At 45.1% G+C, this 23,205-nt stretch overlaps 1 protein-coding gene across 1 annotated transcript in view; it reads left to right on the forward strand.

The window, feature by feature from the left end:
• ANKRD65 (ankyrin repeat domain 65) overlaps positions 1-10,728 on the forward strand; it is a 48,980-nt gene extending 38,252 nt beyond the window's left edge. Inside the window, exon 4 of the mRNA XM_068242761.1 lies at positions 8,189-10,728. Within this exon, the coding sequence (XP_068098862.1) occupies positions 8,189-8,443 (255 nt within the window). The 3' untranslated portion in view covers positions 8,444-10,728. The remainder of the gene's footprint in view (positions 1-8,188) is intronic.
• Positions 10,729-23,205: the final 12,477 nt, after the last annotated feature.

Here is a 23,205-nt window from a genome sequence, read left to right on the forward strand (position 1 = left end):
CCGACAATGTCTGCTGCTTTCCGCCGCCCGATCGTTAGATTTATGAATGGGAACATTCATTAATCTTCCCGCAGCCCACCCGTGATGCAGGCTTCCATTAAAACCTGCGTCACTTCCCTAGTAACAATGTAGCAACACATTGTTTCCTATGTAGCTTACTTGTAAGCTACATAGTATTTGGCACAGTAGGGACATCTTGTGGCCAAATAGTAAAATTACATCTACAGACTTTAGGGAATAAAAAAATAATATGTATGTCAAGAGGGCAATATTATTATAAATGTATGGGCTAAAAATTAGCAATGGATGTAAAACTGAAAAAATGTACCTTTATTTCCAAATAAAATATTGTCACCGTACATTATACTAGGTATATAATTTTAACGTTGCAATAACCAGGACAAATGGGAAAATAAAATGTGTGGGTTTTAATTACGGTAGCATGTGGTATTTTAAAACTATAATGGCCGAAAACGGAGAAATAATGATTTTTTTACATTTTTTTTCTTAATTATCCCATTATAATTAATGGTTAAAGTGCACCTGAAATGAGAGGGATACAGTGGTTGACATATTTATGTCCATTAAACAATACCAGTTATCTCGGTGCTCTGCTGCGAGTTAGACAAAAACAGTGTAAGAACTTTGGTCACACTGTAGGCCGTAATGTGAATTATGTCACAAATTTGTAATTAATTAGTAATTAACCCCCTGTCTCCCATGCACACACCTGAGGCAATTAAGCCTCATTAGAATCACAAATTCGGCTACTTATCTACTCGTGAACCCATCACTGATTGTCACAGTCCTCCCACTGAATTGTACACACTCCCGGGTATCTCTTCCCTTGTTAGCGATGACACTCCAGGTAGCACGTGGAGCACAGTACATTTCACTTGTAGTGCAGATCAGAGAGGGCCTACTTGCTGCAAAACTAAGAAGAGTGGAGAGGAAAGTGCTAAGTCCCACCCGCTGAGGTATTGGAGCCACTTGGATTACAGATGCAAGTGGCTTATCACGATTAGCTGCAGTTTGCAGAGAAGCTTCATGATTGGCTCAAATGTGAGCAGAAAGTTTTGCAGGACACGCGCTGCAAGTTTTGCGTGCAGAGTTATCAGAGCCACTCACAGGTACCTCCAATGGGAGGACAGAGTTGCTCCTTTGCAGCAGAGAATGTACCAGGGCATGCTGAGCCATTTCCAGGACAATTTCTGATATAGTAAACTTGCGACTGCTTAATCGCAAAACCGCAAACCGCTAGTGATTTTAAAATCGCTACGGTTTGCTTTTTAACATAGGAATCGCGGTAGGTAATTTCCACTACCGCGATTCGTTTTTTACTTGATCGCGATCACGCCGCGGAGCGACTTTTGCCGCGAATTTGCTATGCAGTGCATAGCATAGCAAAATCGCAGCCGCAAACGTCGGGAAATCGCCGGTAAATTTTTAGCTTTTTCGATTCAGCAATCGCTAGCGTTCAGCGTGAACGCTAGCGATTGCTAGTGGAAAAGGGCCCTTAAGAGGATCAGCAGGACAGCCAAGTAATTTTCATTGTTTGAAAGAAAATCAGTGTCAGCCTCCATATGTCAGGCTGCATATCCCTCTCGCTTCAGGTGTGCTTTAACAACAACAACAAAAAAAAGCTTTTGAGCTGTACTTGCATTATACAACAAAGTCCAGCACAGGGCAGCATGTCTGGTGTGAATGACCCTAGGCAGGGAACTCTCCTTTCTGTAACTAAGACAACTGCATTCCCTCAACAGGGAGCACTATGTACTTAATTACAGTACACAAGGAAGGAGAGACAGGTAATTAGAGATGGCAGGCACAGGACACTTGTAAAGATTCCTTTGATCCAGAAGAAGGAGAATTAATACTGGCAACATCACCAGAAGATTTAAAGGCCGTCAGGGTGTCTGGCAGGATAAAAAGTTACAAAAGCATATTTACTGAGGCATTATACTAGAATGGAAAGTCCTTTGTGTGACTAAATGCCGACTACCCACATTTCTATGGAGAAAGGGCAGCAAGAATTTAAATGAGTGTGTCTTCTCCGGTGAGTCACCAACAACATCATAATAATCAGCAAGGATTGCTTCAGGTGACAGTGACACAAACTGTGTACATAGCTTTACCAATCACACAGAGTTGACAAAAAAAAAAAAAAAGAAAGAAAAAAAGTTCATTGCTGCTTTGTCAATTGCAAGTTTGTTTATGATGAGAGTTTGGCCATAATGAAAGGGTCAAACCATTGGCAAGAATAGGTTTAATCAACTTCTTAATCACATTGATGTGTGTACCTACTTTAAAGGGGTTCTCTGGTATGTTTAAAAAAGCTAAAACTGACACTTACCTGGGGCTTCTATCGGCCCCCTGCCTCGCCACTGCCACATTACACCGATCCTTTGCTCATTGCACTGGCTAGTAGCTACCAGTAGAATGGAGAATACTCTTCAAGATTGGACTGCTGACATTCAAATCACTGCACAACTTGAGCCCTGAATACATGAAGGACTTGCTGAAGCTGCACCACACCCCTCACCCCTCAGCAGGATCCATAAACTTGGTCACCCCCAGAGTGCACCTCAAAACCTCTGGAGACAGAGCTTTCTGTCATGCTGCCTCTACTCTTTGGAACTCCCTACCACACCTAGTAAAGACCGCCTCATCCCTGGAGTTATTCAAATCCAGACTGAAAAGCCACTTGTTTAGGCTGGCTTTTTCGGACTTATAGAATTCTTCCTCTGTACCACTATTTACCAATCAACCAATAATTGGTCTAAGCCATGCTTATACGCTTTGAGTCCTAAGGGAGAAAAGCGCTTTACAAATGTTATTTGTTGTGGTTGTTGTTGTAATGTCCCGCACCGTCCTCCTCTGCTGCTCCGTTCTCCGCCACCGGTAACCTGCTAATTATTCGTCTAACTGTCGATGATGCACGCAGCCACGCCCGTGCAGCCGCAGTTCTATTCGTCTAATTAGACAAATAATCAGCAGGTTACCGGCGGCGGGGAATGGAGCATCGGAGGAGGACAGTGCGGGGGGCCGATAGAAGCCCCAGGTAAGTGTCAATTTTAGCTTTTTTAACCTCCTTGGCGGTAATCCCGAGCTGAGCTCGGGGTATGCCGCCGGAGGTCGCCGCTCAGGCCCTGCTGGGCCGATTTCAATTCTGTAAAAAGCAGCACACGCAGCCGGCACTTTGCCAGCCGCGTGTGCTGCCCGATCGCCGCCGCTCCGCGGCGATCCGCCGCGTGCAGCGGCGAAAGAGGGTCCCCCCAGCCGCCCGAGCCCAGCGCAGCCGGAACAAACAGTTCCGGCCGGCGCTAGGGGCTGGATCGGGCGGCTCTGACGTCAGGACGTCGACTGACGTCCATGACGTCACTCCGCTCGTCGCCATGGCGAGGAGGAAAGCGAAACAAGATAGGCCGCTCATTTAAAAAAAACCCTCCCGCAGCCTCCCTGGCAAAATAAATAAAATAAGGGGGTGCCCTCTTATTTGAGGGATACGTTGGAGGTTCTGCAGATGGTGGAGCGTGCCACATGGGTCCCCGGTGACAGACTGGCCACTATCGACGTGGTCAGTCTGTACAGCCGTATCCCCCAGGATTTGGGGATTGAGGCTGTCAGACATTTTCTGACTCGCACAGACAGAGACGACAAATACATAGACTTCGTCTGTGAATGCCTGGGCTTTGTATTAAAGCACAATGCCTTCCTGTTTGATGGACACTGGTACCATCAGACAGCGGGTACGGCCATGGGGACCCCTGTGGCATGCTCCTTTGCGAACCTCTTTCTGGGGGCATGGGAGGAGTCTGCTGTGCTCTCGGACAGTAATCCATTCCGTGGGCACATCAGACAATGGTCGAGGTACGTGGACGACGTCCTGGTGGTGTGGTCGGGAACGGACGAACAGTTCGATGGCTTTCTGCAGTATATCGACAGCAACACAATTAACATGGAGTTCACCGCTGAGAAAAGCGATACAGAGGTGACCTTCCTTGACCTACGAATCATGGTCAAGAATGGAGTTTTGTGTTGCGAGGGATATAGAAAGCCTACGGCAACTAATTCCCTCCTCCACGCTAAAAGTTTTCACCCGCAACATGTTATAAAAGCCATTCCATATGGCCAATACTTGAGGCTGAGGAGGAATAATACTGATGAAATGCAATATGAAATGCAGGCAGCAGATCTCACCAAACGCCTGACCGATAGGGGATATGATGCCAGTTTGCTAGAGGAGGCATATGGAAGGGCTAAACGCCAACCCAGACGGGAGCTACTGACACCCAGGAATAAGTCCAGGTCTATGCAGGATCGCATGACCTTCACCTTTGACTATACACCTATGGCCGACACGGTTAGAAAAGCCATCTTTACTAATTGGTCGCTGATAGAGAGAGATGAGTCCCTAAAACAGATTGTGGGAGGCCCCCCGAGAGTGGCCTTTAGGAGGGCACCAACACTTGGGGACATGCTTACCCACAGTGAGTTTATTTCCCCTAGGAAAGATACATGGTTGAGTAAAGGTATGCTAAAAGGCAATCACCGATGTGGACATTGTAAGTTCTGCCCTCGCATGATTTCTCAGAGATATGTACAAGTAGGGAAGGAATGTCTGATGGTTAAGGACCTAATCACTTGCCAAACCAAGTATGTGGTCTACGTCCTCTTTTGCCCTTGTAAACGGTTCTACATAGGGCAAACCACGCGTCCACTAAAAGAACGGGTAGGGGAACATCTAGGATCGGTTAAAAGTGGTAGGGGTTGTGCCCGTTTCATTGCCCATATGAAAGAACACCATCAAGGAGATACCAAGGGTTTAAAATTTGCGGGTTTGGAGAGAGTAGATAAGGCAAGACGGGGTGGTAACAGGGACAGGTTATTGTTGAGAAGGGAGACCTGGTTGATTTTACAAACCGAAGCCCTGGGCCCATTAGGCCTTAATGATAAGGTGGAGCTTGCAAGCACTTTGGATCCTTAAACTCCGGGTCGAGCGACACAAATTGGGGTACCGATTTGTAAGGAAATGGGGTGTTGCAGATTTTATGCCGAGGTCAGTACCAATTGTTAGTGTTAGGCATGAGTATGCTGCTGACAAGAGTTATATATGATTGTTCAGTCAGTATATATGTATCCAATGGTTTATACTTGAGTATAATTTACATACATGTCTGAGACGGCCAGTGATGGCCGGCATATATATTTTTTCCCCTGTCCCTTTTCTATTCCATACTTTTGTGTCTGTTTGAGGTTAAAGGCCACATGAGTAGATACAACTGTCCGAAGAAATAACAAATGTAATTGTAAATATCCTGCTTCTCAGTCCCAGTAATTAATTTTAATGGTGTGTCACATCATGCACTATCACTAATTTTATTTTATTTTTCCACCGGTGGATGAGCTAGGGGTACCTACCCAATGGTGACAGAAATATATGTGCCAGTCGTTTGCGATGTGCCGGCTAAAGAAGGGACTTACAGCGTTGGCGCTCTCTACTGGTGATATTTCATCCAGTGCGCGAGCTCTCCAGTGGTACGTGTGATTTACGCGTGCGCTGGAGGTGAGCCGCATGACACGCGTCATTAATGACGTGTGTTTATGCGACAGTCCGTCCGCGTGCATTGTCCCTTGCCGGGCACCGTACGCATGGTGTAACTCCTCCGGCTCTCCCATTGGTGGAAACTTGAGCCCCAATCACGGCCGGCGCTGTGACGCCACTGTGGAGGCGGGGTTTCCCCGTATGTATGCAGTGGCGAGACGGCGCAGGCTTGCAGTGGAACACGGCGTGACCAAGCGTCCAGGAGGACGCGAAACGGCCGTCGCTAGGCCCACATCAGTCCCTCACTCCCACCTCCCACGCTGACAGGCCCTCACAAGGAACCGCAAGGTACTATATATGCGCAATACTTGACAAACTTTGTATGCAGTTATGGAATATGCAATGCACAGAATTCAATTTTGATGTACAACACTGACAATAAATCTACATGCTTAAGACGGAAGATGCACGCTATCTGTCTCTATATGTATAATGTTCAAACCTCTTCTTTCCAAGTTGTGGAGCGGAGCACACGTCTTGTATAAGCAACTGTCTACAAGCATATGAAAGTATAGCCTGTCAGCCATTATATTGACCACCTTGGGCACGCCTCACTCGCACCAAGACTGGAAGCAACGCACCCCTTAAAGGAGAAGTGCCACGCCATCCTGTTTCCTTCTACATAAAAAAATAAATAAACCGCCAGGGAGGTTAATCATACCAGCTAACACATTTAAGAAGTTAACTACTGGCCCAAACGTAGGTACCTATACACTGGCTGATGGCCACCAGATTTGGCCATCAGATGCAGTGGCATAGTTAGAGATTATGGGGCCCCATAGCAAATCTTTCATGGGGCCTTCAGATGGAGGCGCTCATAAGCAATGCCACCTGCCCCTACCCTATGGATATGGAATTCATTGGGAAACTTTCATTCTCATGCAATCAACACTGCACCTAGTTCATGGGCACTGAGACAAAGTGAAGGGCGGAGAAACACAAGAAAGTTAATTTTGAATACATTAAGTACCACCTGTGCCCCCTTTACTCCAGGGCCACATTGCAGCTGCTATGGCTATTGCTACATCTTCAATCAGATAGACCACTCTCTGATTGAATCTGAACAAAGCGGGATCTATTGCTGCCAGTGTACCGCACACAGATTTCCAATAGATTTCAGCAGTGAATCTACTGGAAATTTGTACAGCCGCCTCCACCTGGTAGGGCCCCCAGGTGTCCCTCATGTAATGAGATCCCCCAGGTGTATAGTGAATAGTAAAGCAGTGATTAAGCTCACCTGTCCACTGGCATGCTCCTGTGTCTTCTCTCCATCACTGCCTGATGCCGCGTGGCGCAGCGTTCCGCAACGTGGGGAGTGTGAATTCCCCCATAGATTAGCATTAGGCTGTGGTGGGCTGCAGTAAATTTACCGCACCGCCTCAGTGTGAAAGAGGCCTGAGTGTACATATGGTACTACTTTCTTCACTCTTCAAAACCTAGTTCACCAGTGAAAATAATAGCTTTCTCTTTTATTATATAGTACAGTAAAAAATGGTGTAAAGATTTTGAAGAGTGGAGATGAGCTGAAATTTTAACCATTTTAAGAAATATGACCCATGTGGTCTACTAAGAACCAAGAAGAAGATCCACACTCAAGGGACTTAGACATTTATAGTCAGCATATCCTTTGAGTGGGATCTACTTCTTGATCCTTGGATGACCTGAGGTTGTCGGCCTTTGATGCACAGACCCTGTGGAGGCGCATTAAGGTAGCCATACATCTAGCGATGTATGGGCAGATTCGACCAAGAGACAAATCTCTCTCTAATCGAATTTGAGAGAGAGAACTGTCGGCTGCCCATATACCATAGGCCAATTCCCGATGAATTTCATGTTGAAATTGATCCGGAATCAGCCCTTGTGCACTGCCTCGACATTCCCCCTAATGTGTAATGATCGCTTCCCCCACCTGTGCTATATACATTACCTGTCTGCTTCATGTCCTCCGCTTGCTCCGGGCTCCCTGCACATCCATACAGGCACCCCACGTAGCTGCCTAGTAACATGGGTGCGTGTGTAACATCACACACGCACCCTGTTACTCCAGTAACCACATGGGGTGCATGTATGGAGCAAGGAGTGCACCCAGAGCAAGCTAAGTACAAGCGGCAGCCATGTACAGGTAATGCATAGTGCACTGGGCATGAGGGGGGGTCACACTAGGGGGGGGGTCACATTACACATTAGGGGGGACAGTGTTGGGCTCTCGTCATGTTCCTCGCTTGTCTCGATATCGCATGCTGTTATTGCCGTGCATGCGATCGAGCAAGTCGGCCCTACATCTTGCAGCATGTCTGACCGATTAATGTGACCAATTTTGGACTGAAATTGGTCGCATCGTCGATCGGGCATGCACTTGGCAGCACCGATTTTCATCCGATTTCGATTATAATAATCAAATCAGATGGTCGATCGGCCGCCATGTTGTCTGATGTATGGCTACCTTTATAGCTCCGGAAGTCTGGGTGAGCTGAGCTATTGTCTCTTTTGGCAGGCGGTCTTCTCACTTGATCCACCACTGTACTGACTTCCTACCTACAGTGTATTACAGAAATTCACTTGCTGCTCTCTGACTCCCCACAGGTGACTCGGCTGCTGCTGGAGAGGAAAGCTCAAGTGGACATTCCTGACAAGCATGGACGTACCGCCCTACACAGGGCAGCTAGTGCAGGACACCTCCATGTAGTACAGCTGCTTGTTCACAACAAGGCCTCCCTGCACATCAAGGACAGTCTGGAGCTCACTGCTCTGCAGAGAGCAGGCATGCTGGGACACCAAGAAGTCTATACTTACCTGCAGAAACAAAGAGCGCCCAGTGAAACCGCACGGTTACTATGAATCCACCTTGTTCTACCAATTCGGAAATCAACTTTTTAAATGCATGACACGGGACTTGTGACCAACGTTACAGCACTTATGCAGCAGCTTCCTATTTAAAGCAAATAGTTACTAGACCTCACTGGAAAATTTGCCAAATATGAAAATTTCTACCCAACAAAAAACAAAACTGGCTGCGGTCAAATCAAAGCTGCAAGCTGTCATCTGCTCATACAGCTGACAGTTTGCTAGCTGCCAGATTTGACTTGACAACAGCCACTTCCATTTCCTGTTTAGTAAAAATGTGCATATTCGGTCAATTTCCTGCATCTTAAAAATCTAGCCATACACTATTCAATCAATGGACACATTACAGCCTCGATCATGGGCTGATTTCGGCAAAAAACACCTATTTCGATCATGGGTTGATTGTGGGACCACCGCGGTGTCATGGTTAACTACACAACTGCCCAATTAGACATTTTTCATCGAATATAATGTCTAATGAGGAAAAAATATTGTATAGTATATGGCTAGTTTAAAGGATTCCCGAGGTGAGCGGTTATATGGAGGCTGCCATATGTATTTCCTTGTAAACAATACCAGTTGCCTGGAAGCCCTGTTGATCTTCTGGCATAAGTAGAGTCTGAATCAAAACCCTGGAACAAGCATATTGCTAATCCAGTAAAATCTGAGTCAGCTGACTCAGAGTCCCTGATCTGCTGCATGCTTCTTCAGGGTCTTTGGCTAAATGTATCAGAGACACAGGGTCAGGGGGACTGCCAGGCAACTGGTATTGTTTAAAAGGAAATAAATATGGCAGCCTCCATATACCTCTCACCTCGGGTATCATTTAATGGTTCCACTCATTGTGCCAGTGTCTAGGCTAATCTCACAATGTATAAGGCTACATTTCCATTTGTGAATTTCTTCTGTGAAATGATTGGAATTGAAATTATTGGAACGTAAATTTGCATTAATATGAAAACATATGATTGTGAATGGGATAGTTTCCATTTCATACACATTTTTGTATTCCATTGTATGCAAGTAAAAAACTCACAGCCTGCTGCATTTTCTTGCATTCCGTATGCGATTTATCGCATACAATGTGAAAACTCACATATTTATGCAATTTCTCTCACATGTTTTCTTACCAGGAACAATAACTTGTTATGTTGTCACTATGCAGAATATGTAAATAGGGGCCACTGAGAAAAAAATCACATGTAAAAATTTGCAATAAAATGCATAAAAATACCATGCTTTTTTTCCAGTCTGAAAAAAATTGCATGAGATATTACTAATTTGAAAAGAGGAAACTTAATCTACTGTTCTGTGTGGAGCCAAGCTGAGTACTTGCCAGCAGTGTTGCAGCAAAGAGCAGTGTGGAAAACACCAATTTTCTTCAGTTTTCACACGTGTTTAAACCCATGTATACATGATTTTATATATTTGCAGTTCATAGAACACTGCTGTATGGAGAATGCTTCATAACTGATTGTCACAAAGCAAGCTTCATTTATCATGCAGAGGACTGTTTCCCTCTTCTGCACTCTAACCAAATAGAAATTCTTTTATCCAAACAAGATTGCTTTGTGAGACTATAGAACAGCCATAAATCTAGAGCGGGAATGCGAGAATGCGACCAAATTCTTCCAGTGGAAATGGAAATGCATCTGTATTAGAACATGCGTTTAAAAGTGGTTATTTCATTTTCATGTAGGGGGTGGGGTCTGAAAAGTGGGTGTGGTTATAAAAGGTAGATAAGCAATATTTTCATTGTTATAGCCCAATGTTTCATTCTGATTGCATTCCTTCTATTATGGTATCCTTACATGTACCCATTCCGTATGTCTCATTTTAGGACTTTGATAAAGTGTCCACCCATTATAATGCTTCTATTCCTCCCTAATTATATATGCCTCTGTCCTTCCGTTATAATTCCTGTATATATAGTGGCCTCCCATTTATAGCACCGTTTCATTTGATAGTGCCCCTGTGTTGTGTTTTCTTATATTACACTAGTGAATTAGCCTGTTTAAAAACTGGCTAGGTCTGTTACTAATAATAAAAAAAGCACTGACACAGGGACGGACGCAGGGACATTAGGGTTTTATTATATAGGATAGCTCCCAACTGTCCCTCTGTTGGAGGGACAGTCCCTCTGGGGAACCCTGTCCCTCTGTTCCACTTTCTTCCTCATTTGTCCTTCTTTCAGGACTGTTGTACAGATCTATGTAAATATATATATTTTTCTTCTGAAAAATGTGTTTAATTGACTCTAAACTTTATTCCCATGCTTTAAATTGATATATTGATATATTTCTTATTTTTAAATGTTAATATGAAGGAAAATGGACCAATATAGGATGAAGCAGTGTGGTTTGAATTAAAAATTAACATATTTTTTTATGAAATCTTTATGGTATGCGTGACTAGGGTTGTGTCTGGGGTGCGAATAGGGGTGTGGCAGGGGTGTGGCTTAAGTGTCCCTCTTATCTCAAAATGTAGGGAGGTATGATATTATGCCCATTATTATTATTATTTAGTATTTATATAGCGCCGACATCTTACGCAGCGCTGTGACTGAAGTCTGACTGGATTTGCTACATGCAGTCTCCTCATGGATTTGCCACATGCAGCCTCCACATAGATTTGCTACATTCAATTCAGGTGTACTTTAATGTTGAACCATACTTTAAGTTTAGATAGTTGTGAAGGGTTATATTCCAAGTTAGGTTTGTGGAATAATTTATTTTCCTTTTGATTTTCCTTTCCCATTGAGGGAATCCCTATCATATGGACAGAATGTCAGAGCAAATCTTATCAACTTGGACAACCTTTTCAACCTTCTCAGCATAGCCACAAATAGGTGCTTGTAGAGCGCATTTACGTGTTGCTACATTGAGTTACCATGTGTTGCTATGCACTGTAACTCTGACCCTGTTCAGTTGTACTGAATGGGGTAGTACGTCACAGATCATGGAAATGCATAGAGCAGTGTAATATCACCCCACAATACAATGCACCATTCTAGTGTAAACATTAAACTTAAGAGAGTTCTTTCACAGAGCATGGAAATGGGTGCCGCAGTGTGATATCACACCATAGTACAACATGCCACAGTAATGTAAACATTTGACATTACTTTCAATGCAATGTCTGATGTTCCTTAATATCGCACACTATGTGTATTGCACTTTACACTGTGTGAAAGGGCCTGATGTCTTATGTGTAGCAGCTGGAAAGATTTCAAGAGATGAAACAAAGACAGAGGTAAGAAAACTGCACTCACATTTTACTCTGTACAAAAAGTTCCACTATATGATGCATATGATAACTGTAACTCAGTTTATAGGTGCGTACACACATGCCATTATTGTCATCCGCTCAGCAGATCTGTCAGAAACAATCTTATCAGTCTGCCGACAGCGTGTACACACGTCCTACTGTCGGCAGAACGCCCGCCCAGCGGGAGGGTCTGACGAACCCGTCGTTACCTGCAGTATGGCGTGTGTACATCCCCATGACAGACTGCAGAAGGAGACAGCCCCCCATGAAAGACCCCAGTAACAGACAAACCGCCATGACAGACCCCAGTAACAGACAGAACGCCATGACAGACTCCAGTAACAGACAGAACCCCATGACAGGCCTCAGTAACAGACAGATCCCCATGAGAGACCCCAGTAACAGACAAACCCCCATGACAGACACCAGTTACAGACAAACCCCCATGACAGACCCCAGTAACAGACAAACCCCCATGACAGAACCCAGTAACAGACAGAACCCCATGACAGACCCTAGTAACAGACAAACCGCCATGACAGACCCCAGTAACAGACAAACCGCCATGACAGACCCCAGTAACAGACAGAACACCATGACAGACCCCAGTAACAAACAGAACCCCCATGACAGACCCCAGTAACAGACAGTACCTCATGGCAGATCCCAGTAACAGACAGAACCCCATTACAGACCGAAGTAACAGACAGAACCCCATGACAGATCCCAGTAACAAACAGTACCCCATGACAGACCCCAGTAACAGACAGAACCCTGACAGACCCCCGTAACAGACAGAACCCCCATGACAGACCCCAGTAACAGACAGAACCCCATGACACACCGAAATAGACAGAACCCCATGACAGATCCCAGTAACAGACAATACCCCATGACAGACACCAGTAGCAGACAGAACCCAGTAACAGACAGAACCCCCATGACAGACCCCAGTAACAGACAGAATGCCATGACAGACCCCATTAACAGACAGAACCCCATGACAGACACCAGTAACAGACAACCCCATTACAGACCCTAGTAACAGACAAACCACCATGGCAGACCCCAGTAACAGACAGACCCCCATGACAGACACCAGTAACAGACAGAACCCCATGGCAGATCCCAGTAACAGACAGACCCCAGTAACAGACAAACCCCCATGGCAGACTCCAGTAACAGACAGAACCCCATTACAGACCCCAGTAACAGACAGACCCAGACCCTAGCACTGCTAATGTGTCCCAGTCAGCCTGATTACTAGACCAAAAAACCTGTATATTGGGATTCTTCAGCTTACTTTGCTGCAGCGTCCTCAACTAGGCAGTAATGTGTGCATGGAATGCCGAAAGCTGGAAAGACCTGCAGGTCTCTGTAGGGCATGGCACTACTGTTGGCAGCACAAGTCATTTATCTAAAAAGAGACATACAGCCATGAATTGCAGTCCCTTCCAAACACTTTAAAGAAAAAAAAACCTGTACACATTTATGCTTGTATGCTCACTGTGTGAAGATATAAATAACAATTAAAAAATAAAAACATAGGGAAGTCTCCCCCTGGGGCTTGTCACTCTTTTAAGCCCACTTGAAGGCTGATACTGAGTGGACTGATCAAGAAAGCAGAGCTGGCCAATGTAGGGCTGCACGAGCCATACCAGCCCACATAGTTCTGAACCTCCCAATAGTTAACCACTTAAGCCCTCAGTCGTTTTCACTTTATGCATCTGAGCAATGTTCACCTCCCATTCATTAGCCTATAACTTTATCACTACTTATGACAATGAACTGATCTATATCTTGTTTTTTTCCGCCACCAATTAGGCTTTCTTTGGGTGGTACATTTTGCTAAGAGCTACCTGTGGTGATATATTGGGGTGCTTATAATGTTAAGGATAATAACAGAACATATTTCTGTCTTTTTTTTCTGTCTACTGGGTAAAACCTCAGATGTGTATTGTGCTTGGTAGTAATTGGCCACCTGGCCAGAGTAATCTGAAGGATAATGTAAACAGTGAAGAGGCGGCACACAAAAGGCTTGCTATTTAAAGCATATATTGATGGAGCAACACTACATGTTACGAACCATCACGGTTCTTCATCAGGTGTAAAATGAAACCAAATGCAGTCCACACATTTATACGAATTCAAAACCACACCCCTTAGCTCCGGGGCGTGGTGATCTTAACTAGACACTGGCCACACCTAGCTGTCACAATTACATTCTATCTACATTTACAACTTCTCTGATAGAGAAATCGATCAAAGATTAACATTGTTACAAATTAGCATACTCCCTATACTTCTAAACACAATACCACATTAGGGGAACTCCAAAATATGGCTACCCCATCTAATAAACAATTTAACTGACCGTAATCCCAGGGCACTCCACTAGGGCTACCCGTAAACTCCGACCTAAAAAAGAAAGGCAAAGGTTGTAACTATAGTCACTACCACTAGATTCCATAATACATTGCACCGCTAACGTTACCTGGCCTAATTGAAAAATGGCAATAAAAAGCACCTTGAACGGCACAGCAAAAATCACAGTTACTATAAATGCTCTGCAAAATGCTAACTAACTGCTATAGAAATGCTACCATAATGCCATAGAGCAGCCGAAAAAATGCTGAAAAAAAGCTGAAAAAAAGCTGAAAAAAATGCTGCCATACTGCTATAAACCGCTGTGCAATAATGCTATATGCATGCTCTTTACATAGGTATTTAAAAAGTTTAGACCCTTAGGTAAATATTTATGTGTTTTTTTATTGTAATGTTTTTTTATTTTTTATTATTAAACATTTTATGTGGGCATTTTTGGGAGGGTGGGATGTAAATAGTATTTGTTTGGGGTAAATATATGTGTAGTTTTATTTTTTTTACATTTAGATGTAGTTTTACTTTTTGGCCACAAGATGGCAACCTTGAGTTTGTTTACATGTCGTCACTCTAAGCGTACAATGTACGCTTAGAGGGACATACGAGGCAGAAAAAGCGAAGCTTCCGAGAGAATCTGTCACTTTTTCTGCGGGGGAGAGGAATCAGTGATCGGGCACCATGGCCCGATTCATTGATTCCTGGGCTAACAATCCGTGTCCGGGAACGGGCGTGCACGCGCGCGATCGGCCGCGGGAGAGCACATGTCCTCCTTGACGTCGAACTATGTCAAGGAGGACAAAGCGGTTAAGGACGAGCCTGACTCATCCCGAAAAACAGTCACTATTGATGGGTCAGGCTTGTCCAGTAATTCCTATTACTCACCTGCAGAGTCACTGGCATGCGCTATCCCTCGCTGGTACCTTGCGGCTTCCCTGTACATTGATTCCTGGCTTCTTAGCGGCGATTCCTGGCAGCAATCTACTCTTCTTCTTCCTCCATCTTCTTACTGTCCCCCAGTGATCACGTCCCCCGGCGTGTCCCTCTGATGACGCTGCGTGCGCCCCTTTGTGTAGGGCGCATGTAGCGTCATCAATTCAGGCAACAGATTTTTTTGCAATGGTGCAATACAAAAATCTGTATTCGATCCAATATAAAAAAAAAATGTGTAAATAAAAAAAAAATGTAATCTAAGTGTAAAAAAAAAAAAAAAAAAAAAAAGCTAAGTGCCCAGGTGATTTTTTACAATTCAGTAGTGCTCTGTAGCTTTAAAAGCTCGCTGTAGAGCCATATAACTAAGCATGTTAATGACACCCCCCCCTTTTCTGCCCACCAACAGAGATTTCTGTTGGTGGGCTTTGATCGCTGCTGCAGGCTGTATTAATTATTAATTTAATAGTATTTTTTTTCAAATAATAATCCCCATTTTTTTTTACTTTTTAATGTGTACCCCAGGTAAAGCTCAGGTCAAAGAGTTAAATACTTACCTAAGAAGAGGGAAGCCTCTGGATCCTAGATGCTTCTCATGCTGTACTCAGCTCCCCTCTCACTGCACTCCTCTTCAGGCATGGGCACAGCTATACTATACCAAATCAATATGAGCTTTACCTCACACTTTGGTGATAGGGAAGTGGAGTACCTAGACCTAAAGGTGGTTATTGAGGATCGGGTGGTGACCACTAAAGGTTATAGGAAGGAAACCGCCACGAATAGCTTGCTCCACTTTACTAGTTACCATCCCAGACATGTCAAGGACGCCATCCCGTATGGCCAATTTTTGCGCCTCAGGCGGAATAACAAAAACGAGTCAGATTTTGAGGAACAAGCGATAGAGTTGGGTGAACGTTTAATCAATAGAGGATATGAACCAGGTTCAGTGGGTAAAGCCCTAGATAGAGCCCGACAGGTTCCAAGAGAACAGTTACTTACCAGGAAAAATCGATTGCGATCTACAAGCAATCGGTGTAACTTCGTATTTGATTATTCCCCACTCTCTGAAAAGATTAGACAAGCGGTCCGCAATCAATGGCGAATCCTCAGATTGGACAAACATCTGAAGGATATAACCGAATCACCCCCGAGGGTCAGCTTTAGGAGGGGCAAAACTATCAGGAGGATGGTGGTGCATAGTGACATAAAAAAGGAGGAAGAGTCTGGTAACTGGTTGACCAAAAGTAAGTGGGAGGGGAATTATGGTTGTGGGCACTGTAGTGCCTGCCGCTTTATTAAAAAGGGTAAGGCAGTGCAGATTGGCCCAATTACTTGGAAAATCAGAGAGTTCATCAATTGCCGTACTCGGTTTGTCGTTTACTGTGTGTGGTGTCCCTGTGGCCGCTATTACATTGGTAGGACGGTCCAGCCACTGAAGGAGAGATTTCTTCAACATAAAAGATCTATCAAAAATGGGGTAGGTGCTACCCGATTGATAGAGCATGTAAATGAGGCCCATTTGGGTAATGCAGATTGTCTCTCCTTTGCTGGTCTGGAGGTCGTACATAGTGACCGCAGAGGGGGGCTGAGAGATGATAGGCTCTCAAAGAGGGAAGCATGGATGATTTATCATACTGAGGCTCTGGGGAATCTGGGTTTCAATGAGAGGGATGAGGCGAATGCTTTTTTTAAATAGGTCTGTTATAGGTATTTTTGTATAAACTACACTGCCACCTATGTTCTTGATCTTATATCAAACCCCCCCCCCCCCCCTGACCCTGCCCTGTGAGGGAGATGAGGGGGAGGGGTTACCTGTTTATAGGTGGGGTAGGAAGTAAGGTTGACAGGCCCCACGTGTCCTGAAGAGGCGTGAATATCACGTGAAACAGCTGTAGACAGCAGGGGCTTTCTTTCTGTAATCGTTGCTTTGTGGCCTTAATAAAAGAAGATTTCCTGTGGAGTGCCGGAGTTCGTGCCTTCTTTCAGTTTAAAAGAGTTAAATACTTACCTAAGAAGAGGGAAGCCTCTGGATCCTAGATGCTTCTCATGCTGTACTCAGCTCCCCTCTCACTGCACTCCTCTTCAGGCATGGGCACAGCTATACTGCGCCTGAATGAGTACGCCCGCGCCTGCTCAGTAAGTCGGAGCTGCTCATGCATGACCGACTCAGTGCGCCCAGGTGCAGACTATGACTATGGTAGTAATTAGAGTGTACCACTTAGATCAGAGGTCCCCAAACTTCTTTGGTCGAGGGCCGGGTCAACATACTTCAGACAGCTGGGGGGCCGGAACATACATAAAATGATGTTGAAAAACATTACAATAAATTCAATAAATTTAGGTATTGATTCCCCCCATCGTGCCCGGAGGAGACCTCCCAGCAGCAGCCATTCAGTCATGCGGCGCCCGTAGAACGTCTTTGTGCACCAGACAGTGAAGCATACCCAGGTGACAACCTGCCATCCAGTTGGACAGCAGTGTCACCTGATGCAGAATTGGATTGGAAGCCAGCAAATGACTGCTTGCTGGCTTCTACAGTATGTGGATGGGTGGGGCCAGCACTGCTATTCTATATGCGGGCCGCTAATATTTAAGGGTGCAGTGGCCACATCTATAAGTAATACATATTGGTTTGGGGGGGCCATTGAAAAAGCCTCAGGGGGCCCGCTGGCCTTAGTTTGAGGACCACTGACTTAGATGGACAAATGTACAGTCAGTTAGTTAGTGACATGTTTGTACTCTCAAAAGCAATGCAGAAAATAGCAGTATTGTATATGTATATATATATATATATATATATATATATATATATATATATATATATATATATATATATATATATATATATATATATATATATATATATATATATATATGTATATAATGATAGTTTTGATAATAACTGTCCTGTTTCTCTCTCTTGACATTGCAACAGAATACTAAAAGGGACTAAAAGAGACCAAAAAGCCCTTTTACTAAAAAGGAATGCTCAGTGTAATTTTGCCCTCTTGAAAAAGAAGGTATTTGTGATAATTCAATGCATCACTACTGAATATGCAAAGTATCTCTTTATGCTTCTGAAGCCAGGCTTACATTCGGAGCTGCTGGTGTATAGCTATGACATTGCTGATCCACATAAATAAAGAACCTGTAGAAGTCCTGTTAGTCTAAACAGTAACTCTTTAACTCTTTTAAAGTTAGCCAAAAAATGGTATCCTGATTTAAAACTTCCTGCTTATTGCCAGGAAACCTGACATCACTTTATAAGGATTTACTGGAAAACTGAACGTTACTGACATCTACTGGACATTTTCAATGACTACAGCTACTTAAAATGTCTTCACAGGAAACAAGAGCAGAATATAATTGTTATCAAACAAAATATGCCCCTTAGGCGCCTATTAGACTAAAAATGTGTTTTCACTAGGGGCAATTCCCCAGGGGAAAAAAGGGCAGCCTGCAGCATATTTTCACATCACATATGCGATTTACCATAGCTATGGTTCAATGGTCATTTAGACCTCAATTTTAGCATGAACAGCCAGCACAATTGGAGTACAGGATAGCCGACACACTACAGTATAGTGTACATATCTGTTTAATGAATGCATTTGTAAGGAACTTACCCATTCCAGTGACCAGTTGAGCTCCTCCAAGCTGGTGAGCTTCTCAAACCTGCTTTCTTCCTTCGCTCCCTCCTCTTGCCAACCTGGACTGCCTGACTACCCCTCTTCAGAATAGATTTTATTCGCCAAGTACAGGATCGTACAAGGAATTGTTGTTGGCACTACAGAGCAGCAAACCTTCATGGACAGGAACATAACTATGATTGACAGCATACATATAATTACACATAGACTACAGGATTTTAGGAGTACAAAAATACAGTACAAAATACACTGGGCGAATGCCCAAAACAAGCAGTTTTACAGCATCCACTATGCAATATGCGACGCAGCCCCGGTAGCAGTTAGCGTGTCACAGGGATGGCGAAGAGGGACGCTGAGTTGAGGGCCTGGACAGCTTGGGGGAAGAAAAAGTCCCTGTGTCTGGAGGTCTTAGTGTAGATAGATCTGAGGCGGCGCCCCAGTGGGAGAAGATTGAGGTAGCGATTGCCAGGGTGGGAGTGATCTTTTGCAATCCTGGTTGCTCTGGACAGCAGCCTGGAGTGGTGCAGGAGCTCTAGGGGTGGCAGGGAGGTGCCGATGATCCTCTCTGCAGATTTGATAACTCTCTGTAGTTTGTGTTTGTCCCTGGCGGAAGCCCCGGGGTACCAGACAATAATGGAGGAGCAGAGTACCGACTCGATGGTGGAGGAGTAGAAACGGGTCAGAAGGGCGCGGGACATGCCGAACTTTTTTAGCTGGCGCAGAAAGTACAGCCGTTGTTGGGCCTTTTTTTGCAGTCTGGAGGAGTTGCCATCCCACCTTAGATCACTAGAGATGGTGGTGCCTAGGAGGCGAGCGCTGGGGACCCTGGAGACCTCAGAGCCCTCAATGAGCACCAGTGGGAGGACAGGTTTTTTCTTCCTAAAATCAATGGTTAGTTCAACAGTTTTAGCTGCATTGAGGACAAGCTTGTTGGCCTTGCACCAGTTGCAGATCCTTTCTATCTCCTGGTGGTAGGCTTGTTCGCCACTCTTGTCCATGAGGCCTATGATGGTGGTATTGTCAGCGAATTTAATCACTTTGACTGAGTCAGACTGTGATGTACAGGAGTTTGTATATAGGGAGAACAAAATCGGGGAGAGGACACAGCCTTGGGGGGCACCTGTGTTTGTGGTTTGCTCACGTGAGAAAAGGGAGTCAAGCTTCACCACTTGGGTTCTGTTGGAGAGGAAGTCTTTCAGCCATGTGCAGATGGAGGGGTGCAGGTTGAGTTGGATCAGCTTGTCATAAAGGATGTTGGGGCTGATGGTATTGAAAGCGGAGCTGAAGTCGAGGAGGAGGATTCTGGCATAAGAGTCCGGTTTGTCCAGGTGGGACAGGATGTGCTCCAGGCTGATGTTGATAGCATCATCTACTGACCTGTTGGTTCTGTAGGCAAACTGGAGAGGGTCAGTTTGGACAGCTGTGAAGGCTTTCACGTGTGACAGGACCAGCCTTTCAAAGAGCTTCATGATGTTTGAGGTTAGGGCAATGGGTCTGAAGTCATTGAGGTCAGCAACACCTGCTTTCTTCGGAACAGGGATAATGGTAGACTTCTTCAAGCATGAGGGGACTTTGCATTCTTTCAGGGATTGTGAGAGCAGGGTTGAGAGGATAGGGGCCAGCTGGGCAGCACAGGTTTTTAGGCACTGAGTTGTCACGCCGTCCGGGCCTGGAGCTTTTCTAGGGTTCAGTTTACTCAGAAGTTTCTGGACCACTCCCTCATCTACCGTTAGAGGGACGGAGGGGGCCCCATTTGCCAGTAGTGGGACTGGGGGGGCAGAGGCAGTGTTGAGGGGTGGGGCCAGAGCACTGTGGGCTGAGGCGGAGTCTGGTTGTCTTTCCTCAAACCTGCAGTAGAACCTATTTAAGGCTTCAGCCAGCTCGAGGCTGGGGGTCACGCGTTGGGGAGGGGATTTGTAGTTGGTGGCCGCTTTGAGGCCTTTCCAGACCTCCCGCGAGTTGTTTGAGCAGAGGCTCAATCTCAGTTTGTCAGAATAGGACCTTTTGGCAGCTCTCACTTCCCTGTTTAGGGAGTTCCTGGCTTTCTTGAACTCCTCTGGGGTGCCAGACCTGTGGGCCTCTTCCTTGGCTCGCCGAAGCAGGCGCAGCTTGTTGTTAAACCAAGGTTTATTGTTTGGGAACACCTTGTAGGTTTTGGAGGGGATGCACGTCTCCTCGCAGAAACTGATGTAAGAGGTGACGTTATCTGCCCATTCGTCCAGGTTGCCGTTTGGAGGGACGAGGACCGACCAGTCGGTGCAGTCGAAACAGCCCCGCAGTTGTTGTTTGGCCTCACTTGTCCACTCTTGCCCATATCTAGTCTAACAAGGTTCTGTGGTTCTTCTATCTTCTCGCCTTAAGACCCGATACTTTGCACGCTAAGGCCTTGTTTGTCAAGCAGTTCAGTCGCCTGGCTGCCAGCCTCAAGCACCATTTGGCTGCAATCACATGCAGCCAAATGGAAGCTTAAGCCCCTGTTCATACTACATGCTGTAAGGCCTGACAGGTTATGTTCCCAATCAGTCTCTATGCCCCAATCTAGTGCTGCTGCTCTGAGCTCGGCCTGAGCTCACTATAGACAAGTCCCCACTTGAACAGGACACTAAGGCCTTGATTCATCAAAGTGCTTGGGTTAAAAATTTGTCAGTAATTTACCGCATTCTAAATTTACCGAGTCCAAAGTAGTATTCAGCATTTTTTTTCGTTGTCAGCAGTTGTTCGTTAAAAGATTGCTAGTGTTCGGTAATGATGCGGTAACAATGCGATAAGTTGTCGGTAAATATCGAGATTAGTGATCTTTTATCAAATAAAAGCTGTGTTCAAATTGCATTGTGGGTAAGGAAGGTGCATTGTGGGCTACGGAGGCTTCCCTAAGAAATCACGTGGTTGGCCTTTTGGCGCCACCAGGGGGGTGTTAATGCCTTTGAAATGAATTTAAATGTAAATGTAATTTTAATTTAAATAAAAAAATGTATTTAAATAAATAAAAATGTAATTAATAAAATAAATTGTATTAAATAAATAAATACAAATATGATAAATATAAATAAAGTAATAAAATAAATATTAAATAAAAAAAAATGTATGCCCTTTTAATTTAAAGAGAACCCGAGGCGGGGTTCTTACATCGCAATCCCCATACAGAGGCTGGGTCTGCCTATAGAGCCCAGCCTCTGTTGCTATTTAGCTTCCCTCAAAGCCCCCCCTGCGCGCTGCGAGACCCCATAAAACACAGCCGCGCTGTGCGGCTGTGTTTACCTCACTAATGTCAGTCTCCGCTCTGGCCCGCCTCCTGAATCGCTCCGGTCCCCGCCCGCGTCCCTTCCCTCCAATCAGCGGCGAGGGAAGGGACGTGGGCGGGGACCGGAGCAATTCAGGAGGCGGGGGAGCGGCGAGACTGGCATTAGTGAGGTAAACACAGCGCGCTGCGACACGCTGCATGTCGACAGCGCAGCTGTGATTAATGGGGTCTCACACCGCGCAGGGGGGGGGGGCTTTGGAGGAAGCTACATAGCAGCAGAGGCTGGGCTCTATAGGCAGACCCACCCTCTGTATGGGGATTACGATGTAAGAACCCCGCCTCGGGTTCTCTTTAAGAATTTAAAATGTTATTTTGATAAATTAATGCACCAAACGGCTCCATGACTACAAAATGAATGTATCATAAAAGATACCGACAAAGGATAATTCAATATCGCCAGGCAAGTGCAGGAGATATCATTCAGAATATGGATGCGCTATTTTACCGAATGATAGATAAAGCGTTCGGTAAGTGCTTGGTAATGCTTAATGGGTCAAGGCCTAAATCTGTCTCCTGACTTTGGTTACCCCCAGGTCTTAACGTGCAAGGTATACAAACTGAAGTAGAGAGAACAACAACCTGCTAGGACCCCACTAAGGCTAGTAACACAGTTCAGATAGTTCATAAGTATCACACAGGGCAATTACCTAGATTCAGGAGGATGAGGCCCTCCGCGTTGATTGGCAGTAATGACAGATGTATGAGGATCAGGCAGTGAGGGATCTACGCAGATTTGCTAGAGTTCATGCAAGTCTACATGCAATGTTATTCAACAGGCAGTGAATGCTCCAGGCAAGGAGAGAGTTCATGCAAGTCCACAGGCAACGTTATTCAACAGGCAGTGAATGCTCCAGGCAAGGAGAGAGTTCATGCAAGGATCGCATGCAAGGTTATTCAAATGCAAGGATTAGTTCAGACTTACTTAGAATTTTCAGTAACTTAACAAAAGTCAGTCCAGGCAGCAAGCAAGGGTTATCCAAGAAACAAGGCAGAGGTTGGTCCAGGCAGCAGGCAAGGGTTATCCAAGAACAAGGCAGAGGTCAGTCCAGGCAGCAGGCAAGGGTTATCCAGGAAACAAAGCAGAGGTCGGTCCAGGCAGCAGGCAAGGGTTATCCAAGAACAAGGCAGAGGTCGGTCCAGGCAGCAGGCAAGGGTATCCAGGAAGCAAGGGAAGGGTTAATCACAGCAGACAGGAATCCATCATTATAAGCCAAAGATCAAGATCCAGT

This window comes from Hyperolius riggenbachi, chromosome 6 (assembly GCF_040937935.1).
Source record: "Hyperolius riggenbachi isolate aHypRig1 chromosome 6, aHypRig1.pri, whole genome shotgun sequence".
Lineage (NCBI taxonomy): Eukaryota > Metazoa > Chordata > Amphibia > Anura > Hyperoliidae > Hyperolius > Hyperolius riggenbachi.